General features: G+C 36.2%; 1 protein-coding gene across 1 annotated transcript; it reads left to right on the top strand.

Annotated features, from left to right (window-relative positions):
* The first annotated feature begins 411 nt into the window (after positions 1–411).
* Positions 412–15656, top strand: LOC121372973 (beta-galactoside-binding lectin-like). The gene is made up of 4 exons (XM_041499412.1): positions 412–488; positions 5781–5869; positions 15202–15403; positions 15603–15656. Exons 2-4 carry the CDS (start codon positions 5781–5783, stop codon positions 15654–15656), a joined length of 345 nt encoding a protein of 114 aa, XP_041355346.1. The 5' UTR covers positions 412–488.
* The last annotated feature ends 7800 nt before the right edge of the window (positions 15657–23456 follow it).

Genomic DNA, 23456 nt, shown 5'->3' with positions numbered 1-23456 from the left:
CAAACGCAGGATAGGCCCTTTAATATAGTCCAATGCAACAAGTCATGATGTTGTGTAGAAGATGTATATTTTTTGTAGTGGACTGCCGGATTCCGTCACTTGAACATGGCAGTGTTGTGTACAAATCCACCATTTTGAACAGACATGCGTTTAATAAAATTCAACATCACCTTGGGGAGTGGCTGTCCTCCTAGAGACGAGGTACTAGATATATTTATGCAATCAAGCACTATATTACCAAATGCCCATTCGACTCGGCAGATAATATTATGTAACAAGTGTGTATTATTGTAGACCTAGTGGATTGCGGGATTCCATCAGTAGACCATGGCAACGTTACATACGAATTCACAATTTTGAACAGCCTAGCGTCTGTGGAGTGTAACGACTTGTTCCAGTTGTTTGGAAACACCAGTTCAGCCAGGTGTGACTCAAACGGACAGTGGAGCGGATTTGGGGCGTGTCGTCAGGTGGAATGGAGAAACAAGGTAACAACGCAACACAGCGCAACAAAACACAACATAACGCAACACAGTAAAACAATACACGAGTGAACTAGAATGTTTTTAGTACATTTATAGTCTAAAGCTGTATCCTGACTTCCCGCGAGCGATTATTTTAGAAATCATTGCTTTCAATTGCCGCATCCTAAAGCTGTATCCTAACCGGCCGCGAGCGACGCGACAATAATTCTATTCTAACCAGACCCGACCATAACGACAGTCTTCTTTTTACAATTGTTATCAACAGTTGAAACCGCCAAGTAAAAGTTGTTTGATTAGTTAATATATGTTTGTCACTCGTGTCGCGCGACAAAAAATAGAAACAATTCCTATCGGTATTGTGTCGCGCGCTCGACTACATGAATCTGTCGTGCCGTACGCGTGCGGTTAGGATGCAGCCATTGAAATCAATGGTCTCTAAAAAAAAATCGTAACCGCACGCGTGCGATGCGACGTAATTATCTGTCGCGCCGTACGCGTGCGGTTAGAATACGGCGATTGAAAAAAAAAAAATGCTCGCTTCGATGAGACCGGTTTGGATACACCTTAACATTACATGGATTTTTGTTGTTGGGTTGGGTGTTTTTGTTGTTTGTTTGTTTTTTTGTTTTTTTGTTGTTGTTGTTGGTTGTTCTTGTGGGTTGTTGTTTGTTTTTTTTGTGTTTTTTTTGGGGGGGTGTGTGGGGGGGGGGGGTATGGGTTTGACTGCGTACGGGATTGTGCGCCCCTCCAAAATATGTTTGTTTATACTTATTTTCGTGCTTATGATCAATTATGGTTCAAGCATACTACCCTGGGCACACACCTCAGCTATCTGGACTGTCTGTCCAGGACAGAGGGTCATTGCTTAGTGAGATGATGATGATAACTACTTTAACGTGCCCATATACCACTAGGGTTTCGAACACGCCCATCCCGAGTCCGACCTCCGATAAGATCGGTGGCCTGACTCGGGGAGGGGGTAGTGTTGAAAATGGGCAGAATTTTGAAAATAGCAATTAGTAAAAAGGTTAAAGCCGCACACCCTAGTTCCATCCAGCGAAAATAAATTATAATTTGGTTAATCTACAAACCTGTAACACACTTAGATCACGTTTTTATCAAATGGAGTGAAAAAGCAGGTTTTATATCGATAAATACCATGGGAATCCCCATGTCCCAATTGCTTGAAATAATGTTGAAAGTTAGTATTCTGATGTCACCGGTAGATGTCGCTCGAAGCACAACAATGCCTACGTCACGACAAATTTCACAGACTTGGGGTGCGTTCGTTTCACCTCTCCTGGACATGTTCCAACTGTTCTGTCCTGGTTGTATCCCCTCTCCAGATATCGTAAGACTTAGCAAAATTATTGGTTTTAAGGGTTTGTAACGTTTTGTATTGAGACATTTACTTGTCTGAACTTTATTGTTACTGAAAATGTTCACGAACTGTGAAGAAAAATCTCACAAATGAACAACAACAAATCGGATGTTGATTGCGCGAACCGTGCACGAGAAAACAAACCGAACCAAAATGATAACGGTCACGTGATATACCAACGTCTGTGACATTGAAATGGAAATATCCCCTCTAAAAATAGATTGGACCTCGCTTGCTTAACGGTTTTTTCTCGACAACACGTCTTGTGAAAAAATGCATTTCGTGGTTTTACAAACATCAGGATTACCAAAAAGCACTTCAGGTGAATGGAAATGTGTATTCTAAATAATAAAATGTAAGTAAAGTGCAATTTTATTTGTGAAAAATGGGGTTTAATAGCGAAAAACAACGCCGTAATGGTTAACAAATAAACGTAACTAGGGTGTGTCCCTTTAATAGAATAATAAAAAAAAAAAGGAAAACATTACAAGCCAAAAATAAAAAGAATTGACTGCTGGGCCGAATATTTATATAATTTGGAGCATTTTAGAAGGACAGTCCAAAAATAAATAAGAGAAAGAAGAGAGGATCGGACTATTTAATAATATTAAAAAATAAAAAAGTAATTTCGACATAAAATTTTGAACGAAGGTATAAATGTTTAATGTCCGAGCTATATGTCCACGTGAGTGTTACGGCTGTTAGGGTGTGTTGGTTGGCCTACGGCGAACTGATGAGCGGAGAACCGGCAAAGGCGGGGATGAAGTGCTTCCATCTCTGGTCGGCGAGGATGGTTATGACACTCCGGTAGTCGTTGCCGAAAAGGGCCTTGACGATCCTGTGGATGGTGTGGCTATTCATCTCTCTAACCAGGACCGCTTGTCGGTAGACTCCTTCTCGACGTTGAGTTAGTACCAAGCCCGTCTTGCCGGCTGTAGACTTGATGGTGTGGGTCTTGTAAGCGCTTCCATTAGGCAGTTGTTTTAGCTCTGGTTCCACTAGTCCGCCAATCAGTGATGCCGGATCCGAGGTGTCCCCCTGCACGAACTTCAGGAAGCCGGACCTGATTTTCCCGATCTGAACTTTCCAGACGGCTTCCGAGTCGGAGGGGGACGGTGTTTGTGAAGGTGGAGGTCTTGCCTTGTCAGGCTGGTCGCTCGGCTGAGCGACGGCCTTCCTCTTCGCAACGGCTCTTGCCCAGACTGCCGCCTTCCGAACTGGCAAGACTGGCGACAGTGGCCAGTTACGTGTAGGCGGTGGCGTAGAGGGAGATGGAGGTCCGTCTGCGAGCGTCTCGCACATCGACGCGTTGAGAGCATCCCTCGGTGTTGACGGCGGGTCCGGATGAACTGGTCCTTTCGTCTTAGGCCGATCCGGGGGCGGCGACGCAGAAGGGACCGCCGCTGGCGGTTGAGCCGCCAGTTTTGTTTCCGCCCCTGGCGCGCGTTTCTTCTTCCTCCGTCCTCTTTCCTTCCTCTTCTGTGAGTCCGAGTCGCCATACACCAAAGTCACGGTTGCCCGTTACCCGGTGTACGCGACGCGAAACTCCAGCAGCGATCCAAAGCTTGCAATCAAGCCCTCCAGGTGTGGGGGAGGGGGGGGGGGGGGGGAGTCGAGAGCACAGGCGACAGCGTCCAGCTTCGTCGAGAGTTAGCTTGGAAGTGGCTTAGTGAGAGAGAAGTCAGTGTGGTGGTCTTAAGCCTGGTCTGAATGGGAGCCGGTTCTTGGAATCGAAGCCAGTACCTACCAGCCTTAAGTCTAATGGCTTAACCACCACTGAGGCGCAGAAATATAGATCTTGGAGGGAGGTATACAGATTTTGGAGGAAGGAAGGTATATACCCGCACGCTTTGCCAATAAACCACGTAACCAATTTATTACCTTTTGTAACACATTAGGCCCATAGGACATATTTCAAAAGTGGTCAACACCAGACCAAAAAATTCAAATTAGCAGCTCAACCTAGATTTTGCCTTCAATAATTTTGAGCATGTCAAGCTACTAAAAACAATACGAATACCAGAAACACATGGTGTACAAACATTAATATTCTAAGCAGGAAAATGTTTTATTTAACGACGCACTCAACACATTTTATTTACGGTTATATGGCGTCGGACATATGGTTAAGGACCACACAGATATTGAGAGAGGAAACCCGCTGTCGCCACTTCATGGGCTACTCTTTCCGATTAGCAGCAAGGGATCTTTTATATGCACCATCCCACAGACAAGATAGTACATACCACGGCCTTTGTTACACCAGTTGTGGTGCACTGGCTGGAGAAAATGTAATTAATATTCAGTTTTATTCATTAAACGCCTTGGTAGCTGGGGAAATGTTTAAATGAATGTAAAGTCATTGGTGCCCCTTTAATGACTTATTTTTTTATGAGGTATAATGATTAAGAAATCCCTTTAAAATATATATCTTGGTGTGGTATAATGTGCGCATTAAAGTTATACTGATGTATGAACTTTTATTTCCATCCAACACCAAAATATAATTTCCATCCGACACTAAAACATAATTTCCATCCGACACCAAAAATAAAGTGTCTATAGAAGACAAAGGGTTAATCACAGAAGTAAGTTAGTTAATCTAGATTTCAAACATGTTTCTTGGTTATGAAAAAAACCCACTAGTTATTCAAAATTCCCTAATATACTTTTGATAGAATGCTTCATTGATTGTGCCCCTGCGCGTGCTGTAACCTCACCGTGGTGCAGGGGTGTAACATTCTCTTTGAGAATGGCCAATACAGCACAAATTGAAGTTTAGAGTAAAATTCGGTGTCCGTAAAATTCTGTGATATTTGTATTTGTATTTTTGCACAGTTCTTTACACTGTTTTTGTTTAAACCTTGAATTTTTATATTGATGTTGATCATCACTTTATTTATTTGCATTACCATAGTTTGACACCCAATAGCCGATGTATTTTTCGTGTTGGGGTGTCATTAAACATTCATTCATTCATTCATTCATTCATTGATTGTGTTAACTTGTCATCTTTGATTTCTATCAATGTCCGACACCAAATATATTTAAAACTCACTATTTAAAAGTGAAAATGGGTTAATTAAGGAATTTGTTATGTACGGTATTAATCATTGGCGGATCCTGAAAATCCATTGGGGGTGGGTGGGGGGGGGGGGGGGAGGGGGCAGTGGCATGAGGTGGAATGCCAAGGGAACTTTGGGGGAGGTTTGGAGGGGGATTGTAAAAAAAAATGAAAATTAATATATAATAAAATTATAACTATCGCAAAATTAGGGGGCGGGCCGTGGTATATGCTGCTGGAAAAATTAAGCAACGTTTCGCTAAGACTACTGAATATGTCAGATTATTTATTAAATGTTTAAAATACAACAGCCGGTGATTAATAAATCAATGTGCTCTAGTGGTGTCGCAAACAAAACAAAACAAACTGAATTCATATAAAATCATAACATAAAACTATATTACATGGATGATCTATATCACTCCTCATTCTGTTAAAGGGACATTCCCGAGTTTGCTGCATTGTAAGATGTTTCCGACTAATAAAATAGTTCTACGATTAAACTTACATATTAAATATATTTTCTTGTTTAGAATATCAGTGTCTGTATATTCAATGTGTTTCTGGTCGTCTTAATATTTGTAAGAAGCCCAAACTGGATTTTGTCTTCAAATAATTTCGTACGTAAGAAAAAAAAATATTTTAGGAAATAAAATGAAATTTAACCTAGTACAAATATTAGAACGATTACGTTTAATATACAGCTACTAATATGGTATGTAGAAAAATATATTTGATATGTAATTACAATCGTTAAAAACTCTCTGTTAGTCGATAACATCTTTAAAATTGCAGCAAACTCAGGATTTCCCCTTTAAATAAACAAGACGTTTTAAAATTAATTTTACAGATGACAAGATTAAAAGCAGCTCTGCCAGAACCCATGAGAGATGGGTGGGAGATGGTCTTCAACGGGACACCGACGGTTTCGAATAAACAGTAAGATGTTTGCTGTAGTAGAATGTAACAACTCAATATTTCTCTTCCTTTTTATTGTTTGTTTCCGGCAAGTTTTATATCGCAATAATGGTAACTGTTGTAAGTACGATTTCTAGTCATGTTCCAACCGAATGCTGAAAGAAAACACTATTTGTGCTCATTTGCAGAGTTAATAACAGACAACCTTTGTTGAATAATGATCATACATTTTGACATTACTTTAGTTCCATGCTCCTGAATTAGGATAACACAAAATGACAATACGAACAAAACAATCGCCTGTTTACTGACATCTTTGTTTTACTTTCAAGAGTAAACACCACATTGTACATCAATGAGAGCCCAGACAAGTAAATGCTAAATTAGGTAGAGTATCATCAAATAGATATTTACAAATTATTTACTTGTCAGTTTAATATGAAAGACATAATCGACGAAAATCAGTTTTATTCTATTTCCGACACTACTTTTCCATTCATATTGATCTTATTTGCTTAAAGGGACATTCCCGAGTTTGCTGCAATTTTTAAGATGTTATCGACTAACAGAGACTTTTTAACGACTGTAATTACATATCAAATATATTTTTCTGTATAAAATATTAGTGGCTGTATATTAAACATGTTTCTGGTCGTTCTAATATTTGTACTAGGTTAAATTTCATTTTATTTCTTAACATGTTTTTTTTTCGTACGTACGAAATTATTTAAAAACAAAATCCAGTTTGGGCTTCTTGCAAATATTAAGACAACCATAAACACATTGAATATACAGACACTGATATTCTAAACAAGAAAATATATTTAATATGTAAGTTTAATCGTAGAACTATTTTATTAGTCAGAAACATCTTACAATGCAGCAAACTCAGGAATGTCCCTTTAATACCAAATTAACCTGAAAGAAATTATAATAGGAAGTGTTCGCTGCCCAGAACATACATCAAATCGTTTCCATTACCCATCTGTTGTTTATGTGAACAGTAGCGAGAGAAGTGGTTGTTTTAATGGTTGGTGTCAAACTTATATTCCGTCATGCAGGTCAGTTGGGGTCAGTTAACTTTTCATTAGTAACATGTTTATAGTGGCGGTAAAACAAATGTTTTAATGATAGATTTTGACTTTAGACAACTGCTATGGTGCCACTAGTGTGGGTGAGTGGGTGTGCGTGCGTGTTCGTGTGTGCGTGCGTGTGTGTGTGTGTGCGCGTGTATACATATCCTATAACGTACCCATGATAGCCATGCCATAAACCCATGTGATAATTTATTAACTCGGTTAATAACGGTATGCAAATTTCAAGGTATGTGCAAATGTTCAAGGTCTCTCGGAAATAATGTGTTGTTGTGTGAATGGGTCATTTCTTTAACAGAACCGGCCTCGGTGGCGTCGTGGTTAGGCCATCGGTCTACAGGCTGGTAGGTACTGGGTTCGGATCCCAGTCAAGGGATGGGATTTTTAATCCAGATACTGACTCCAAACCCTGAGTAAGTGCTCCGCAAGGCTCAATGGGTAGGTGTAAACCACTTGCACCGACCAGTGATCCGTAACTGGTTCAACAAAGGCCATGGTTTGTGCTGTCCTGCCTGTGGGAAGCGCAAAAAAAAAGATCCCTTGCTAATAATAGAAAAGAGTAGCCCATGTAGTGGCGACAGCGGGTTTCCTTTCAAAATCTGTGTGGTCCTTAACCATATGTCTGACGCCATATAACCGTAAATAAAATGTGTTGAGTGCGTCGTTAAATAAAACATTTCTTTCTGTCTTTCTTTTTGTTTAACAGCCATCAAGACCTGTATATCTGGGCCCGGTTGTTCGAAACCTGGGTTAGCGCCAACCCTGGGTTAAGGAATTTAACTGACAGTTAGTGTTAATCAGTGATTAAGTTAACCCAGGGGCCATATTTTCGAAGCTATCTTAGCCTACGAAATCGTAAAACCGTCGTAGGTTGTGACGTCACTACAGCGCACGCCATAGTGACGTCATAGCTTACGATGATTTCACGATTTCGTAGGCTAAGATAGCTTCGAAAATATGGGCCCAGGTTTCGAACAACCGGGCCCGGGACGTAACCTTTTCATCAGATTTAGTTAAAGTGCGTGACGTCAAAGTAATTTGTGCTAATCGTGATGACGTCATACTACCGCTGGCGAAGTCTTTAGTACTTAATTTACCAAATATAATCGAATGAAAATGTTATTTTAGAAGTGTTATAGGATACATATATAGAGGCTATTTCATGGGTTTTTTAGAATACGATTTTTATGTCAACGAGTGATGTGTGAAAAGCATATTTTCACGATTTGCGAAGCAATGAGTGAAAATATGGTTTTCACACATCACGAGTTGACATAAAAATCGTATTCGAAAAAACACCATAAAATGGTTTATTTATTATATCAGGGGCGCAGACGGTACGGCCGGTGTCACATATAATTTGTACTCCCCTGAATTTGCACGCCACAGTCAACATTATACGTAGAATAAGCACTCCCCAGTGCGTATTATACATGTAATATTCACTCCCCCAGTCTATATTATATGTATAATATGCACTCCCTCTGAATAATATGCACTCCCCCATTACACGTAAGCTATAATACGTTTTTAAACACTCACATAATTATATTTTTGGAGTGTTTTTAATGGTTGTATGGCCAGTGTACATTGTAAATGCTGGTATAAATTTCAGTGCCGAATCTAGACTAGGGTGTTGAGTATATGAATCAGAGGTGGATTTGCCCTTGTACATCTGCAGAATAAAAATAATAACTCAGCATGTGTGGTGATTGGATCAATCCCAGAATCTCTTCGCCCACCCGTTGCTTCCCTTAATTCCGGTTAATATGACAGAAATTATATGGAGATAACATTGCAAAGCTTGGTTTTAAACAGGTTCATATTTTATAACCAAACAATCATTACTTCAGACACACCTCGCCCCCAATTAAGTGCCACCTTGTACAATCTAATTAAAATTAGCCCCACTGGTTAATTAGTATTATCTGTGGATCTAACAGCACCCTGTTGGAGCTCATGTCCAGTTGACCTTTCATTCGACCAATCAAAACCTTACTTACAAAATCATGCCAATGATTTGAATTTTTTTTTTTAAACATTCGGGATTATGCCGAGGGTATATACGAAGTGTGCCGGAAACTAATTTCAACATAAAATTTTATATAAAATTCGTTTCAAGACAACAACAAAAAACCGTGATGGTATAGCCATAAAATCTGTTTATACTAGTATACAGTCCAGAGTTTATTACTGCACTTCCCCCGCCCCTGTTTTTTAATGTTGAAATAGACCAACAAGTTCGCCTGTTGCATAAATAGTCTCGCCCTATATTTTTAGAATTTGTATGCTCCTGAATAACGCTATTTATAGAGGAAATGTCACCTGGACATGGGAGTCCACGCAATGCTGTTAGATCTACTGGTAGACCAGTAGAACTAATTTTAATCAGATTCAAAATGGATCAAACTGCACACTAGGCATACGTAACGCCATATAGTGAAACCCGCAGCAGTTGTGGAGATATATGAATACCACTAGTTATGTGGGGTTTCTTTTGGAGGGACGTGCAATCCCGTACTCCGTGTCAAAAATCCGCGTGACGAATTTATTACTTTTTAGATCTGTTTTATAAACACAAATTATAGTAACAGTCAAATTTTTAAACAAAGTACACACACATTTTGAGTTGTAATATAGTTTAATAACACAACATGCCATTAAATTCTGTAATATATAATAATAACAAAACATGTAATCAAATTCCTAAACACTTATTGTATTTTTTTTTATATATATATATAACAAATAACTATGCAAGATATTTGCAGCTTTTTGTTAGCTGCTTGGGTATGAACAGAGTCAACATTCTAATTTCAAAAGCAGACGATTTGTAAACAAAGGGTGGACAACTTTTATCACCTTATTATCTTGCGTGTTTTAAACGTTCATGATTATTCATTATTATTCTGTAATCGTGTCGGGGGATGGGGGATTGAACACTCGCAGCCAAAAAAAAAAAAATGTGTCGGGTTATACTAACTTTTAGAACCTGTCAGAAAGCATGCCAAGTTATTACTTAAAATATTTTCATGACAATTACAGGCACGGCGGAGCACCCCCTCCCCCATAATTCTGAATTAAACATATTATTGGTATTAAATCTTAATTAAGGCAGAGATGATTTTTACTTGTAGAATGCAGGAAATTGCATTTAATGATACCAAGGTTTCAAAATTTTACGGGGGAGGATACCCACGAACAAAGTCAATAAATTTACAAATATTATTTAGTAATGTAATATTGGTACTACAAAACAATTCATGGTTTAATAAATAAAAACTTTGGTATATTGATGCATGTTGCTTTATTAACAAAAACGTATTGAAACAACATTTACGTCTCTAGGAATATTCTTCGACATTCCAACTTCGATTGGTAGCTTGTGATTGGTAGTACGATACTTAACAAAAGTAGATCTATAGTTTTTATTTAGTAACAATAAATAAGGTTCCAAGTTAATGTTGTCTTTAAAAATTCTGTAATTAATATATATGCTTGAATGATAAACAGTATCTTTCCATGTTTGCAAATACTGGTCCTTCAGTCTCTCTAAAATAACGTAACTCAAATGACCGCAGTAAACATAATTTTGCGGTAACCATACAAAACTAAATCCAGGTAAATCAAAGACCATGGTATGTGCTATCATGACTTTGGGATGGTGCATATACCAAAAAATCTGCCAATGGAAAAATGTAGTGGATTTGCTAAATCTAAGACTGTCAAAATTACCAAATGTTCTACATCCTATATTCGATTATTAATACATCCATGTGCTCTAGTGGTGTCGTTAAACAATGTTAAAACTGCACAAGCCTAGGAACATTGAGCTGATATTACATAATTTATTAAGTTCAGTGCGTGATAATAAATAGATCATTATTATACACATAAGCTGGAATTCACATTAATTATTACACATCTTTTAGTATTAAGTCTATACTCCAAGTTCATTACTATACATGTAATCTACACTACGCATTCATTATTATATACATAATCTAAACCCCACATTCATTATTATACATGTAACCTACCCTCAACATTCATTATTATACATATAACCTACCCTCAACATTCATTATTACATGTATACATATAATCTGCACTCCTCATTCATTATTATACACATAACTTACACTATTCATTCATTGCTATACACATCATCTGCAATCCCCATTCATTATTATAGTGTAATCCATTGTTATACACATAATCTACACTCTACATTAATTAGAATACATATATTCTACATCTATTATTATTATTATTATTATTATTAATACATGTAATATACACTCCACATTCATGATTATACATATAATCTCCACCCCCCGTTCATTATTATAGATATAATCTATACTACCCATACAGTTTTTTAGAAATGCTTTAGTTTTGTTTGGTTTGGAGATACATGTTATGATTCCTAATTTTTGAACATTAAACATTTCTTTCTTAGCATAACTGTAATTGATAGATTGAACAATAAAATGACCAAGATATATCCAGAAAAATTTGAACAATTCGGCAGTAAACCCATCCGAACCAGGATTCATATTTTTAAGACACGTTGATACTTCCGAGTGTATTATTTCCCCCTCTAATATTTCTGCATCTTCGTTTGTCGGTATATTAAAATTATAATTGGCAAGTGTTTCCATAATATCATTATCAATAATATCAATATCATTATCATTTTGTCCAGGTGGAGTTAAGTAGAAGTTTTGGTAAAAAGCTTTAGCTTCTTTTAGTATTTCTTCCTAATCTTTAACTATTGTTCCATTTTCTAGTTTTATTTTTGAAATTAGTTAACTAAAGTAGTTTCTGGATTCTAAAATTGTGTTGGTTTTTCGCCCTCTTCGATCCATTTTGTTCTTGACCTTATATAATGTCCTTTAAGTTTTCGTTTTCTTAGTTCTTGTAATTCAAACTTTTTAGATTCAATCTGTTCTAAATCAATCATCTTTTCATCTTCTAATAATTTAATTTCCTCACATAATTTTGTTTCCAGTTCATCACGATTTTTTTCTTTCTTAAAAACTGAAAATCATATAGTTTTGCCTTTTATTTCCACCAATAACGTTTCCAAGAAAAGAATCTAATTAAATTTTAAATCTAATTAAAATTAGCTCCACTGGTTAATTACTATTACCTGTGGATCTAACAGCACCCCGTTGGAGCTCATGTCCAGCTGACCTTTCATTCGACCAATCAAAACCTAACTTGCAAAATCATGCCAATGATTTGAGTGCGAGTGCGAATAATTTTTACATGCTCATATACCACTAGAGTTTCGAGCATGTCCGTCCCGGGACCTGTCTCTGGATAGCCAGGGGCTTGTCCCGGGATAGAAAAAAAATTAAGTGGACAATTTTGAAATTTACATCCAAAAATAAAATAGTCGGCCTTTAAAATTTTGATGCGCATCTCTAATTAATATAATTAAATAAATAAAATTCTACTCATTAAATTTGGTCGCTAAATAGATCGGGTGGTCAAAAAGAAATTAGATAAGATCGGTGGCCTGACTCGGGATAGGGGCTGGGGGTGGGGGGGGGGGGAGGGGTATTGTTGAAAATGGGCAGAATTTTGAAAATAGCAATTAGTAAAAAAGTTAAAGGAACATTCTTGAGTTTGCTGCATTGTAAAATGTTTCCGAATAATAAAACATTTCTACGATTAAACGTACATAATAAATATATTTTATTGTTTAGAATATCAGTGTCTGTATATTCAATGTGTTTATGGTTGTCTTAATATTTGTAAGAAGCCCAAACTTGATTTTGTCTTCAAATAATTTCGTACGTACGAAAACATTCTGCATAAAATATTAATGGCTGTATATTAAACGTGTTTCTGATCATTCGAATATTTGTACTAGGTAAAATTTCATTTATTAATATTTACAACAACAAAAAATCGTACTTACGAAATTATTTGAAGACAAAATCCAGTGTGGGCTTGTTACAAATATTAAGACGACCAGAAACACATTGACTATACAGACACGGATATTCTAAACAAGAAAATACATTTAATATGTAAGTTTAATCGTAGAAATATTTTGTTTGTTGGAAACATCTCACAATGCAGTAAACTCAGGAATGTCCCTTTAACATTTATTTAATAATACTGCTGTGCGAACATACCTAAAAAAGCGATCCTCCAACCCTCACCCCACCCACCCACATACACACAAAAACAAAACAAATGGAACGCCGTTACCAATCTGATTGAAATTAGCTCTACTGGTCTACCAATAGATCTAACAGCATTGCGTGGACTCCCAAGTCCATGTGACATTTCATCTATAAATAGCAATTTAAATATCGACCAATTACACTTCGTCTTTCATAGCGTTATTCGGGAGCATACAAATTCTAAAAATATCGAGCGAGATTATTTATGCAATAGATGAACTTATTGGTCTATTTCAACATTAAAATACAGGGGGAAAAGTGCAGTAAATAAACTGGATTGTATACTAGTATAAACAGATTTTATGGTTATACCATCACGTTTTTTTGTTTTTTTTTCGTCTTGAAAGGAATTTTATATAAAATTTCATATTGAAATTAGTATCCGGCATACTTCGTAATTCACCCGAATCATTTCGTATACCCACGGCATAATCCCGAATGTTTTCAGGGTTTTTTCAAATCACTAGCATGATTTTGCAAGTAAGGTTTTGATTGGTCAAATGAAAGGTCAACTGGACATGAGATACAACGGAGTGCTGTTAGACCCACAGGTAATAGTAATTAACCAGTGGAGCTAATTTTAATTAGATTGCGCCGTTACATTATTACACTTACACTCAATGGCACTACATTGTGTCATCATTATTTAGCTTCGTATTCAATTCGTTCTAGATATGTTATCGTAACTGCACTTCGTATCCTTTTTTTATAGGTACATTTGTTTAAATTACTCTTTTTTTCAAATACGATCAGTTGCATTGGTAATCAGTGGCAGATCCAGAAAATCCATCATGGGGGGGGGGGGGGGGGGGGGGGGGGGGGGTCCCATTGACATGAGATGGAATGCCAAGGGAACTTTGGGGGAGGTTTGGAGAGGGATCGTAAAAACAAAAAAGAAAATTGATATATAATAAAATTATAACTATCGCAAATTTTAAGGGGGGCGGGGAAAGCGTCATTGCGTGTTCGCGCCAGTTGTTTTGACGTCATTCCTACAGCTCTTCGTGTCGAAGTAATTTTGGTCGCGTGACTTGTTATTAAGGCGTCTTATTGGTGTGCTTTCATGATTAAGACGATCAAAATACTGATATCCGATTGGTTGATTTGGAGAGAAACCGAGGAAATGCCGTCTAAATATGTAAAATATCAACCTCGTCAAATTAATCGGTATTTTTCTCGGCAGAATTTCGACAAATACCGATTAAAATTTATATTTTACATATTAAAAAAACACTAGTGACGAATATATAGAGGCTATTTCATGGTGGGTTTTTCGAATACGATTTGTATGTCAACGAGTGATGTGTGAAAACCATATTTTCCATGTATAAATGGTCTATTTATTATATACATCTTTCCTAATTTTTGAAAATATATTTAGTTTTTTGTTAACATCTTTCGCTTATCCTATCGCTTATCATGTAACGCTGTGATATATTTCTTCTGATGGAACTTTTCCAGAACAAATAGACTTTTTAAAAGAAATTTGAACAAAAATTATATTTATTTGAATATTAAATTAACATTTATTTAATAATACTGCTGTGCAAACATACCTGACAAAGTGATCCTCCATAAAACCCCACAGAAACAAAAGGAATCGAACGCCGTTAAAATTTAAAGGGACATTCCTGAGTATGCTGCAATGTTTAAGATGTTATCGACTAACAGAGACTTTTTAAAGAATGTAATTAAATATCAAATATATTTTTCTGCATAAAATATTAGTGGCTGTATATTAAACACGTTTATGATCGTTCTAATATTTGTACTGGGTTAAATTTCATTTTATTTCCTAAAATATATTTTTTTCGTACGTACGAAATTATTTGAAGACGAAATCCAGTTTGGGCTTCTTACTAATATTAAGACGATCAGAAACATACTGAATATACAGACACTGATATTTTCAACACGAAAATATATTTAATATGTAAGTTTAATCGTAGAAATATCTTAGTAGTCGGAAACGTCTTACAATGCAGCAAACTCAGGAATGTCTCTTTAAGTTACACTTAAGCACTTCAATTAATTGTTTTGTTATTATAATTTTCAGTTTTTATATTCACATCGAGAATTCGGAAAATGTTTCATTACACATGGACGTGCGATTTGATATACACAACCAGACGAAGATCATCGAATTGAATTCAAGGTCTGGTCCTGATTGGGGAACCAGTGTCAAGCTTTCATCATTTCCCTTTGAAGAAGGCGTTCCCTTCAAACTCTGCATAAAGCTGGCGTCTGGAGTGTTTAAGGTAATATCAACAAGTATTGAACGACATTTTATGACAGGATACGACATTTATAGAATAACTAACGAGTTACGAGGAATTATGAATTATCTGTCCCAAGTGAACATTTACAACATTCATTCACGAGGGACAGATAATTCTAACTCCTCGTATTACCCATTGTCAATTTTAATTGATTTTTAATGTAAAAATTCTTCTGCAGTCTACAGCAAAGCCATCAGCCATTACGTCATATAATTTTACGCGCATTACCTGATGTCATGCAAGTGACGTCATAGCATAACGGCGTTCTTTTTACGGCCAAATGTTTACAGTACAAAATAATACGATTGTAGTTGTATTAGAAAATAATTATTTTTATATACTACTAAAGCCGCTGCATATGAAAATATACCATTTCATGTTTACGAAACAAACGAGTAAATTTTGTTCTGTAAATCTTTGTAGATTGTATAACGTATGTGTAATCTGAATAAAAGTGAAGTTCCGGCCATGGCAAGCAACCAACCAAACATCGTGATTTTTAAGCCAGCCAATCAGTGGTTGTAGAAGCAGTCTGCACACTGTGCAGAGATTGAAAAAATATTACCCCGTATATTTGAGTCCAGATGGGTAATAATACATTTTACTACATCATGCCTATAATATATAACTTTGAACTGGTCAGTGTTACATCACGTGGGTTTTACAAAACGACAAATACAGACGCTTTTTTTCAAATAAGATTTTTATATCAATGTGTGGTGTGAAATAAATATTTTTTCTCGAATTCAGAGTTAAAATATGGCTTTCATACGCCACGAGTTTAAAGGGACATTCCTGAGTTTGCTGTACCTTTTAAGATGTTATCGACTAACAAAGACTTTTTAACGATTGTAATTACATATCAAATATATTTTTCTGCATAAAATAATAGTGGCTGTATATTAAACGTGTTTCTGATCGTTCTAATATTTGTACTAGGTTGAATTTCATTTTATTTCCAAAAATATAATTGTTTTCGTACGTACGAAATTCTTTGAAGACAAAATCCAGTTTGGGCTTGTTACAAATATTAAGACGGTCAGAAACATATTGAATATACAGACACTGATATTCTAAACCAGAAAATATATTTAATATGCAAGTTTAATCGTAGAAATATTTTATTAGTCTGAAACATCTTACAATGCAGCAAACTCAGGAATGTCCCTTTAAAACACAAAAATTGTAGTTGACAAAACCCCAATTAAATTGTCTATTTGTTATATACATGTTTCTTAACGTTTTGGTTAAAAACAACAAACACATTTTGTTTAAATCCCACTAATAATAATAATAATAACAATAATAATAAAGTGTCGCTTCTGAACACTAACAAAAAAAAACAGAACGTCATGAGGTAGCAAAATAAAGAAAGTGGAAAACATTGAAAATATATAATGTCTGTATTGTAACTATTTTTAAAATTATGATTTGTTTCCTGCGGTTGATGGCAATGGTATGGTTTTAATTGGTTTGGACCGAAAATTGGTCGTCATGTATGCAATGTTTCGGTGGATTAAGTGCACATCTAACCGAACATTTACTTGACCATGGACGTTTTAATAAAATGTGAACAATAAAACCACTGCCAAAGCAACAAATAGCATAACCGTCATATGTAAGCTAACATGACCATCATAGGTAAGCTAACATGACCATCATAGGTAAGATAACATGATCATCATATGTAAGGTAACATAACCATCATATGTAAGGTAACATGACCATCATATGTAAGGTAACATAACCATCATGTACGGTAACATGACCATCATATGTAAGGTAACATAACCATCATATGTAAGCTAACATGACCATCATATGTAAGCTAACATAACCATCATATGTAAGGTAACATGACCATCATATGTAAGGTAACATGACCATCATATGTAAGGTAACATAACCATCATATGTAAGGTAACATAACCATCATGTACGGTAACATGACCATCATATGTACGGTAACATGACCATCATATGTAAGGTAACATGACCATCATATATAAGGTAATATAACCGCCATATGTAAGGTAACATGACCATCATGTACGGTAACATAACCATCATATGTAAGGTAACATGACCATCATGTACGGTAACATAACCATCATATCTAGGGTAACATGACCATCATATGTAAGGTAACATAACCGCCATATGTACGGTAACATGACCATCATGTACGGTAACATAACCATCATATGTAAGGTAACATGACCATCATGTACGGTAACATGACCATCATATGTAAGGTAACATAACCATCATATGTAAGGTAACATGACCATCATATGTAAGTTAACATGACCATCATATGTAACGTAACATAACCGCCATATGTAAGCTAACATAACCATCATATGTAAGGTAACATGACCATCATATGTAAGGTAACATGACCATCATATGTAAGCTAAAATGACCATCATATGTAAGCTAACATGACCATCATATCTAAGGTAACATGACCATCATATGTACGGTAACATGACCATCATATGTAAGGTAACATGACCATCATATGTAAGGTAACATAACCGCCATATGTAAGCTAACATGACCATCATGTACGGTAACATGACCATCATATGTACGGTAACATAACCATCATATGTAAGGTAACATGACCATCATCATATGTAAGGTAACATGACCATCATATGTACGGTAACATAACCATCATATGTAAGGTAACATAACCATCATGTACGGTAACATGACCATCATATGTACGGTAACATGACCATCATATGTAAGGTAACATGACCATCATATGTAAGGTAATATAACCGCCATATGTAAGGTAACATGACCATCATGTACGGTAACATAACCATCATATGTACGGTAACATAACCATCATATGTAAGGTAACATGACCATCATATGTACGGTAACATAACCATCATATGTAACGTAACATGACCATCATATGTAAGGTAACATAACCGCCATATGTAAGCTAACATGACCATCATGTACGGTAACATGACCATCATATGTACGGTAACATAACCATCATATGTAAGGTAACATAACCATCATATGTACGGTAACATAACCATCATATGTAAGGTAACATGACCATCATATGTACGGTAACATAACCATCATATGTAAGGTAACATGACCATCATATGTCAGGTAACATAACCGCCATATGTAAGGTAACATGACCATCATATGTAAGGTAACATAACCATCATATGTAAGGTAACATGACTATCATATGTAAGGTAACATGTCCATCATATGTACGGTGAAATAACCATCATATGTAAGGTAACATGACCGCCATATGTAAGGTAACATGACCATCATATGTAAGGTAACATGACCATCATATGTAAGGTAACATGACCATCATAGGTAAGGTAACATGACCATCATATGTATGGTAACATAACCGCCATATATAAGGTAACATGACCATCATGTACGGTAACATGACCATCATATGTAGGGTAACATCACCATCATATGTAAGGTAACATGACCATCATATTTAAGGTAACATAACCATCATATGTAAGCTAACATGATCATCATATGTAAGGTAACATGACCATCATATGTAACGTAACATAACCGCCATATGTAAGCTAACATGACCATCATGTGCGGTAACATGACCATCATATGTACGGTAACATAACCATCATATGTAAGGTAACATGACCATCATATGTAAGGTAACATAACCATCATATGTAAGCTAACATGACCATCATATGTAAGGTAACATGACCATCATATGTAAGCTAACATGACCATCATGTACGGTAACATGACCATCATATGTACGGTAACATAACCATCATATGTAACGTAACATGACCATCATATGTAAGGTAACATAACCATCATATGTAAGCTAACATGACCATCATATGTAAGGTAATATGACCATCATATATAAGGTAACATAACCGCCATATGTAAGGTAACATGACCATCATATGTAAGGTAACATAACCATCATATGTAAGGTAACATGACCATCATATGTACGGTAACATAACCATCATATGTCAGGTAACATGACCATCATATGTACGGTAACATGACCGCCATATGTAAGGTAACATGACCATCATGTACGGTAGCATGACCATCGAATGTAAGGTAACATGACCGCCATATGTAAGGTAACATGACCATCATATGTACGGTAACATAACCATCATATGTCAGGTAACATGACCATCATATGTAAGGTAACATGACCATCGTATGTAAGGTAACATGACCATCATATGTAAGGTAATATAACCATCATATGTCAGGTAACATGACCATCATATGTACGGTAACATAACCATCATATGTCAGGTAACATGACCATCATATGTAAGGTAACATGACCATCATATGTAAGGTAACATGACCATCATATGTAAGGTAACATAACCATCATATGTCAGGTAACATAACCATCATATGTAAGGTAACATAACCATCATATGTAAGGTAATATCACCATCATATGTAAGGTAACATGACCATCATAGGTAAGGTAACATGACCATCATATGTAAGGTAACATAACCATCATATGTAAGCTAACATGACCATCATATGTAAGGTAACATGACCATCATATGTAAGGTAACATAACCGCCATATGTAAGCTAACATGACCATCATGTACGGTAACATGACCATCATATTTACGGTAACATAACCATCATATGTAAGGTAACATGACCATCATATGTAAGGTAACATGACCAACATGTACGGTAACATGACCATCATATGAACGGTAACATGACCATCATATGTAAGGTAACATGACCAACATGTACGGTAACATGACCATCATATGTAAGGTATCATGACCATCATAGGTAAGCTACCATGACCATCATATGTAAGGTAACATGACCATCATATGTAAGGTAACATGACCATCATGTACGATAACGTGACCATCATAGGTAAGGTATCATGACCATCATATGTAAGGTAACATGACCATCATGTACGGTAACATGACCATCATGTACGGTAACATGACCATCATGTACGGTAACATGACCATCATGTACGGTAACATCACCATCATGTACGGTAACATCACCATCATATGTAAGGTAACATCACCATCATATGTAAGGTAACATGACCATCATATGTAAGGTAACATGACCATCATGTACGGTAACATGACCATCATATGTAAGGTAACATAACAGTCATATGTAAGGTAACATAACCATCATATGTAAGGTAACATAACCATCATATGTAAGCTAACATGACCATCATAGGTAAGCTAACATGACCAACATAGGTAAGGTAACATGACCATCATAGGTAAGCTAACATGACCATCATAGGTAAGCTAACATGACCATCATATGTAAGCTAACATAATCATTATATGTAAGCTAACATGACCATCATATCCATCATATGTTAGCTAACATGACCATCATATGTAAGCTAACATAATCATTATATGTAAGCTAACATGACCATCATATCCATCATATGTTAGCTAACATGACCATCATATGTAAGCACCATTATATTCGTAGAGACGGGGAGTGAATCCATACTAAAGTATACCGAGGCAGACATGAAATACTTGACTTCCTCACTGACAACATATATGTCAAATGTGGGGATAGGACATACAGGCTAGTGATTGCCCTAGACATTTGGCAAGACATGGTGGTAGACCAAACACTGTTGGGGCATTTACACCATTTTCGCGGCACTTGTATTTCATTAACAATACACAAACATTCATTGAAATAAACATTAATTTATGTGCTTGCTTTAATAAATGAATGGCAAAAGATGTAAAAGGTCCATTTTATTAATTAATAATACAGTTTGGGGTGTTTTATAAGGGCAATTTTAGAATTAATTACTGAAAAAGGCCTGTTTAATCTCTGGGCAGCATGGTGCTGATTGAGGCAAGATGGTGCTAGACTATTGAGGCATGGTGCCGCACAATGCTAAAACAAGCTAGAGAAAACACTACAGGCAGGAAATAAGAATCACAATTGGCACCAATTGTACTCCACTAGTAGCTGATCTGTATCGCGAATAGAATAGAATAATGTAGATGTTTAAAGGGACATTCCTGAGTTTGCTGTACCTTTTAAGATGTTATCGACTAACAGAGACTTTTTCTGCATAAAATATTAGTGGCTGTATATTAAACGTATTTTGTGATCGTTCTAATATTTGTACTAGGTTGAATTTCATATTATTTCCAAAAATATAATTTTTCGTACATACGAAATTCTTTGAAGACAAAATCCAGTTTGGGCTTGTTACAAACATTAAGACGATCAGAAACACATTGAATATACAGACACAGATATTCTAAACCAGAAAATATATTTAATATACAAGTTTAATCGTAGAAATATTTTATTAGTCTGAAATATCTTACAATGTAGCAAACTCAGGAATGTCCCTTTAACGACACCCCAGCACAAAAAAATACATCGGCTATTGGGTGTCAAACTATTGTAAGTGCAACCAAATAAAGTGATGATCTACATCAATATGATAATTTAAGAGTCAAATAAAAACAGTGTAAAGAACTGTGCAAAAATACAAATATCACAGATAGGTGAAATTAAAATTTAAAACAAAAGACAGTATCATGTAAAAATTGTAATAAAAGTTCTGGATAGAATCGAAAGGATTCCATCACATTTCTTTGACCAAATATATCTTTTCTGGTATCCTTGAGATGCTTACACTCCACCAAAATGTGTCGTACAATTATAGTACACTGACAGTGCTCATTCTGAGGTGGAGGATCCTCCTTCAAGATAAAATAATGGGTCAAGTAGGTATGACCGATGCAAGCACGGCACAAGACTATTCCATCCTTACTGCACTGCCTATAGGAAGACTGCCACTCTCCCAGGACTGGCTTCACAGCATGAAATGTGTTCGCAACTACACCGTTCCACCGATCTTGCCAAATCTAAAAGATGAATTGATTAATACCATGTGTAAGATCAGTAGGATGCCTAGGATTTTTATACTTTTATCAACGGGTGCTGATAAATTATGATATCACAAGACACGAGGGGGGTGGGGGAGGTGGGGTATTCTTTTTATCATCAGTTATCATACTTTTCATTTGTGACAATTGTAAAAAATGTCTGTAATGTGGGTTGAATATCACTATATTTTGCAGCGGTGGACTCGTTAACTAGCAGAACGACAATGGCGTGGCGTCACTAATGATAGGTTTAGCGTTGAAACATACACAGTGACGTAACAAAATAATGTCATGTGATTAAAATTTGACCAATCAAGATTATAAGAAGCGATATCTCCAAGGAGATATCACAAATTATAGTGCCAGCGATATCTCCTACAAAAGCCTTTAATGGATGATAAATGAAATTATTATTTATATATATTTATGTAAAACCCCAGTGTAAGGAGCTGTGGAGGGAGAAACGGATTTGAGGGACACTCGAATTACAATTCACAAAGATTTCATCATCGCTGTGTTGAAACGTGTATATTATTTTCTGATTTCAGATTACAGTTAATGATACAGAACTTCACAATTTCAAGCTGATACATCCTCCTGAGGACATTACCAGGATTGGTATTTTTGCCAATGTATTCATCAACCAGCTGAAGATAATTATTTAAACATCAGACATACTTAACGTAGAAGTGGGTCGATATATAAATATAGAAAACGCCGAAAGAATATGTACGGTCTTTAGTTTCAGTTTAATAGAAAGTAAAGTAAAGTTTCTTTTATTTAACGACGCCACTAGAGCACATTGATTTTTTATGTTATCATCGGCTATTGGAGGTCAAACATATGGTCATTCTGACACTGTTTTTTAGAGGAAAGCCGCTGTCGTCACATAGGCTACTCTTTTACGATAGGCAGCAAGGGATCTTTTGTTTGCGTTTCCCAGAGGCAGGATAACACAAACCATGGCCTTTGTTGAACCAGTTATGGATCACTGGTCGGTGCAAGTGGTTTTCACCTACCCATTGAGCCTTGCGGAGCACTCACTCGGGG

This window comes from Gigantopelta aegis, chromosome 5 (assembly GCF_016097555.1).
Source record: "Gigantopelta aegis isolate Gae_Host chromosome 5, Gae_host_genome, whole genome shotgun sequence".
NCBI classification, from domain to species: domain Eukaryota; kingdom Metazoa; phylum Mollusca; class Gastropoda; order Neomphalida; family Peltospiridae; genus Gigantopelta; species Gigantopelta aegis.
Note: the sequence above shows the minus strand (reverse complement) of the source record. Positions and strands in the feature narration are given on the sequence as shown.

Bases quoted from the DNA above. Each gene is read 5' to 3' on its own strand.
- LOC121372973 (XM_041499412.1), top strand. From the start codon at position 5,781: ATGACAAGATTAAAAGCAGCTCTGCCAGAACCCATGAGAGATGGGTGG. The intron at 5,870-15,201 runs GTAAGATGTTTG...TATAATTTTCAG, and splicing joins CCGACGGTTTCGAATAAACA to TTTTTATATTCACATCGAGA. The intron at 15,404-15,602 runs GTAATATCAACA...ATTCTTCTGCAG, and splicing joins TGGCGTCTGGAGTGTTTAAG to TCTACAGCAAAGCCATCAGC.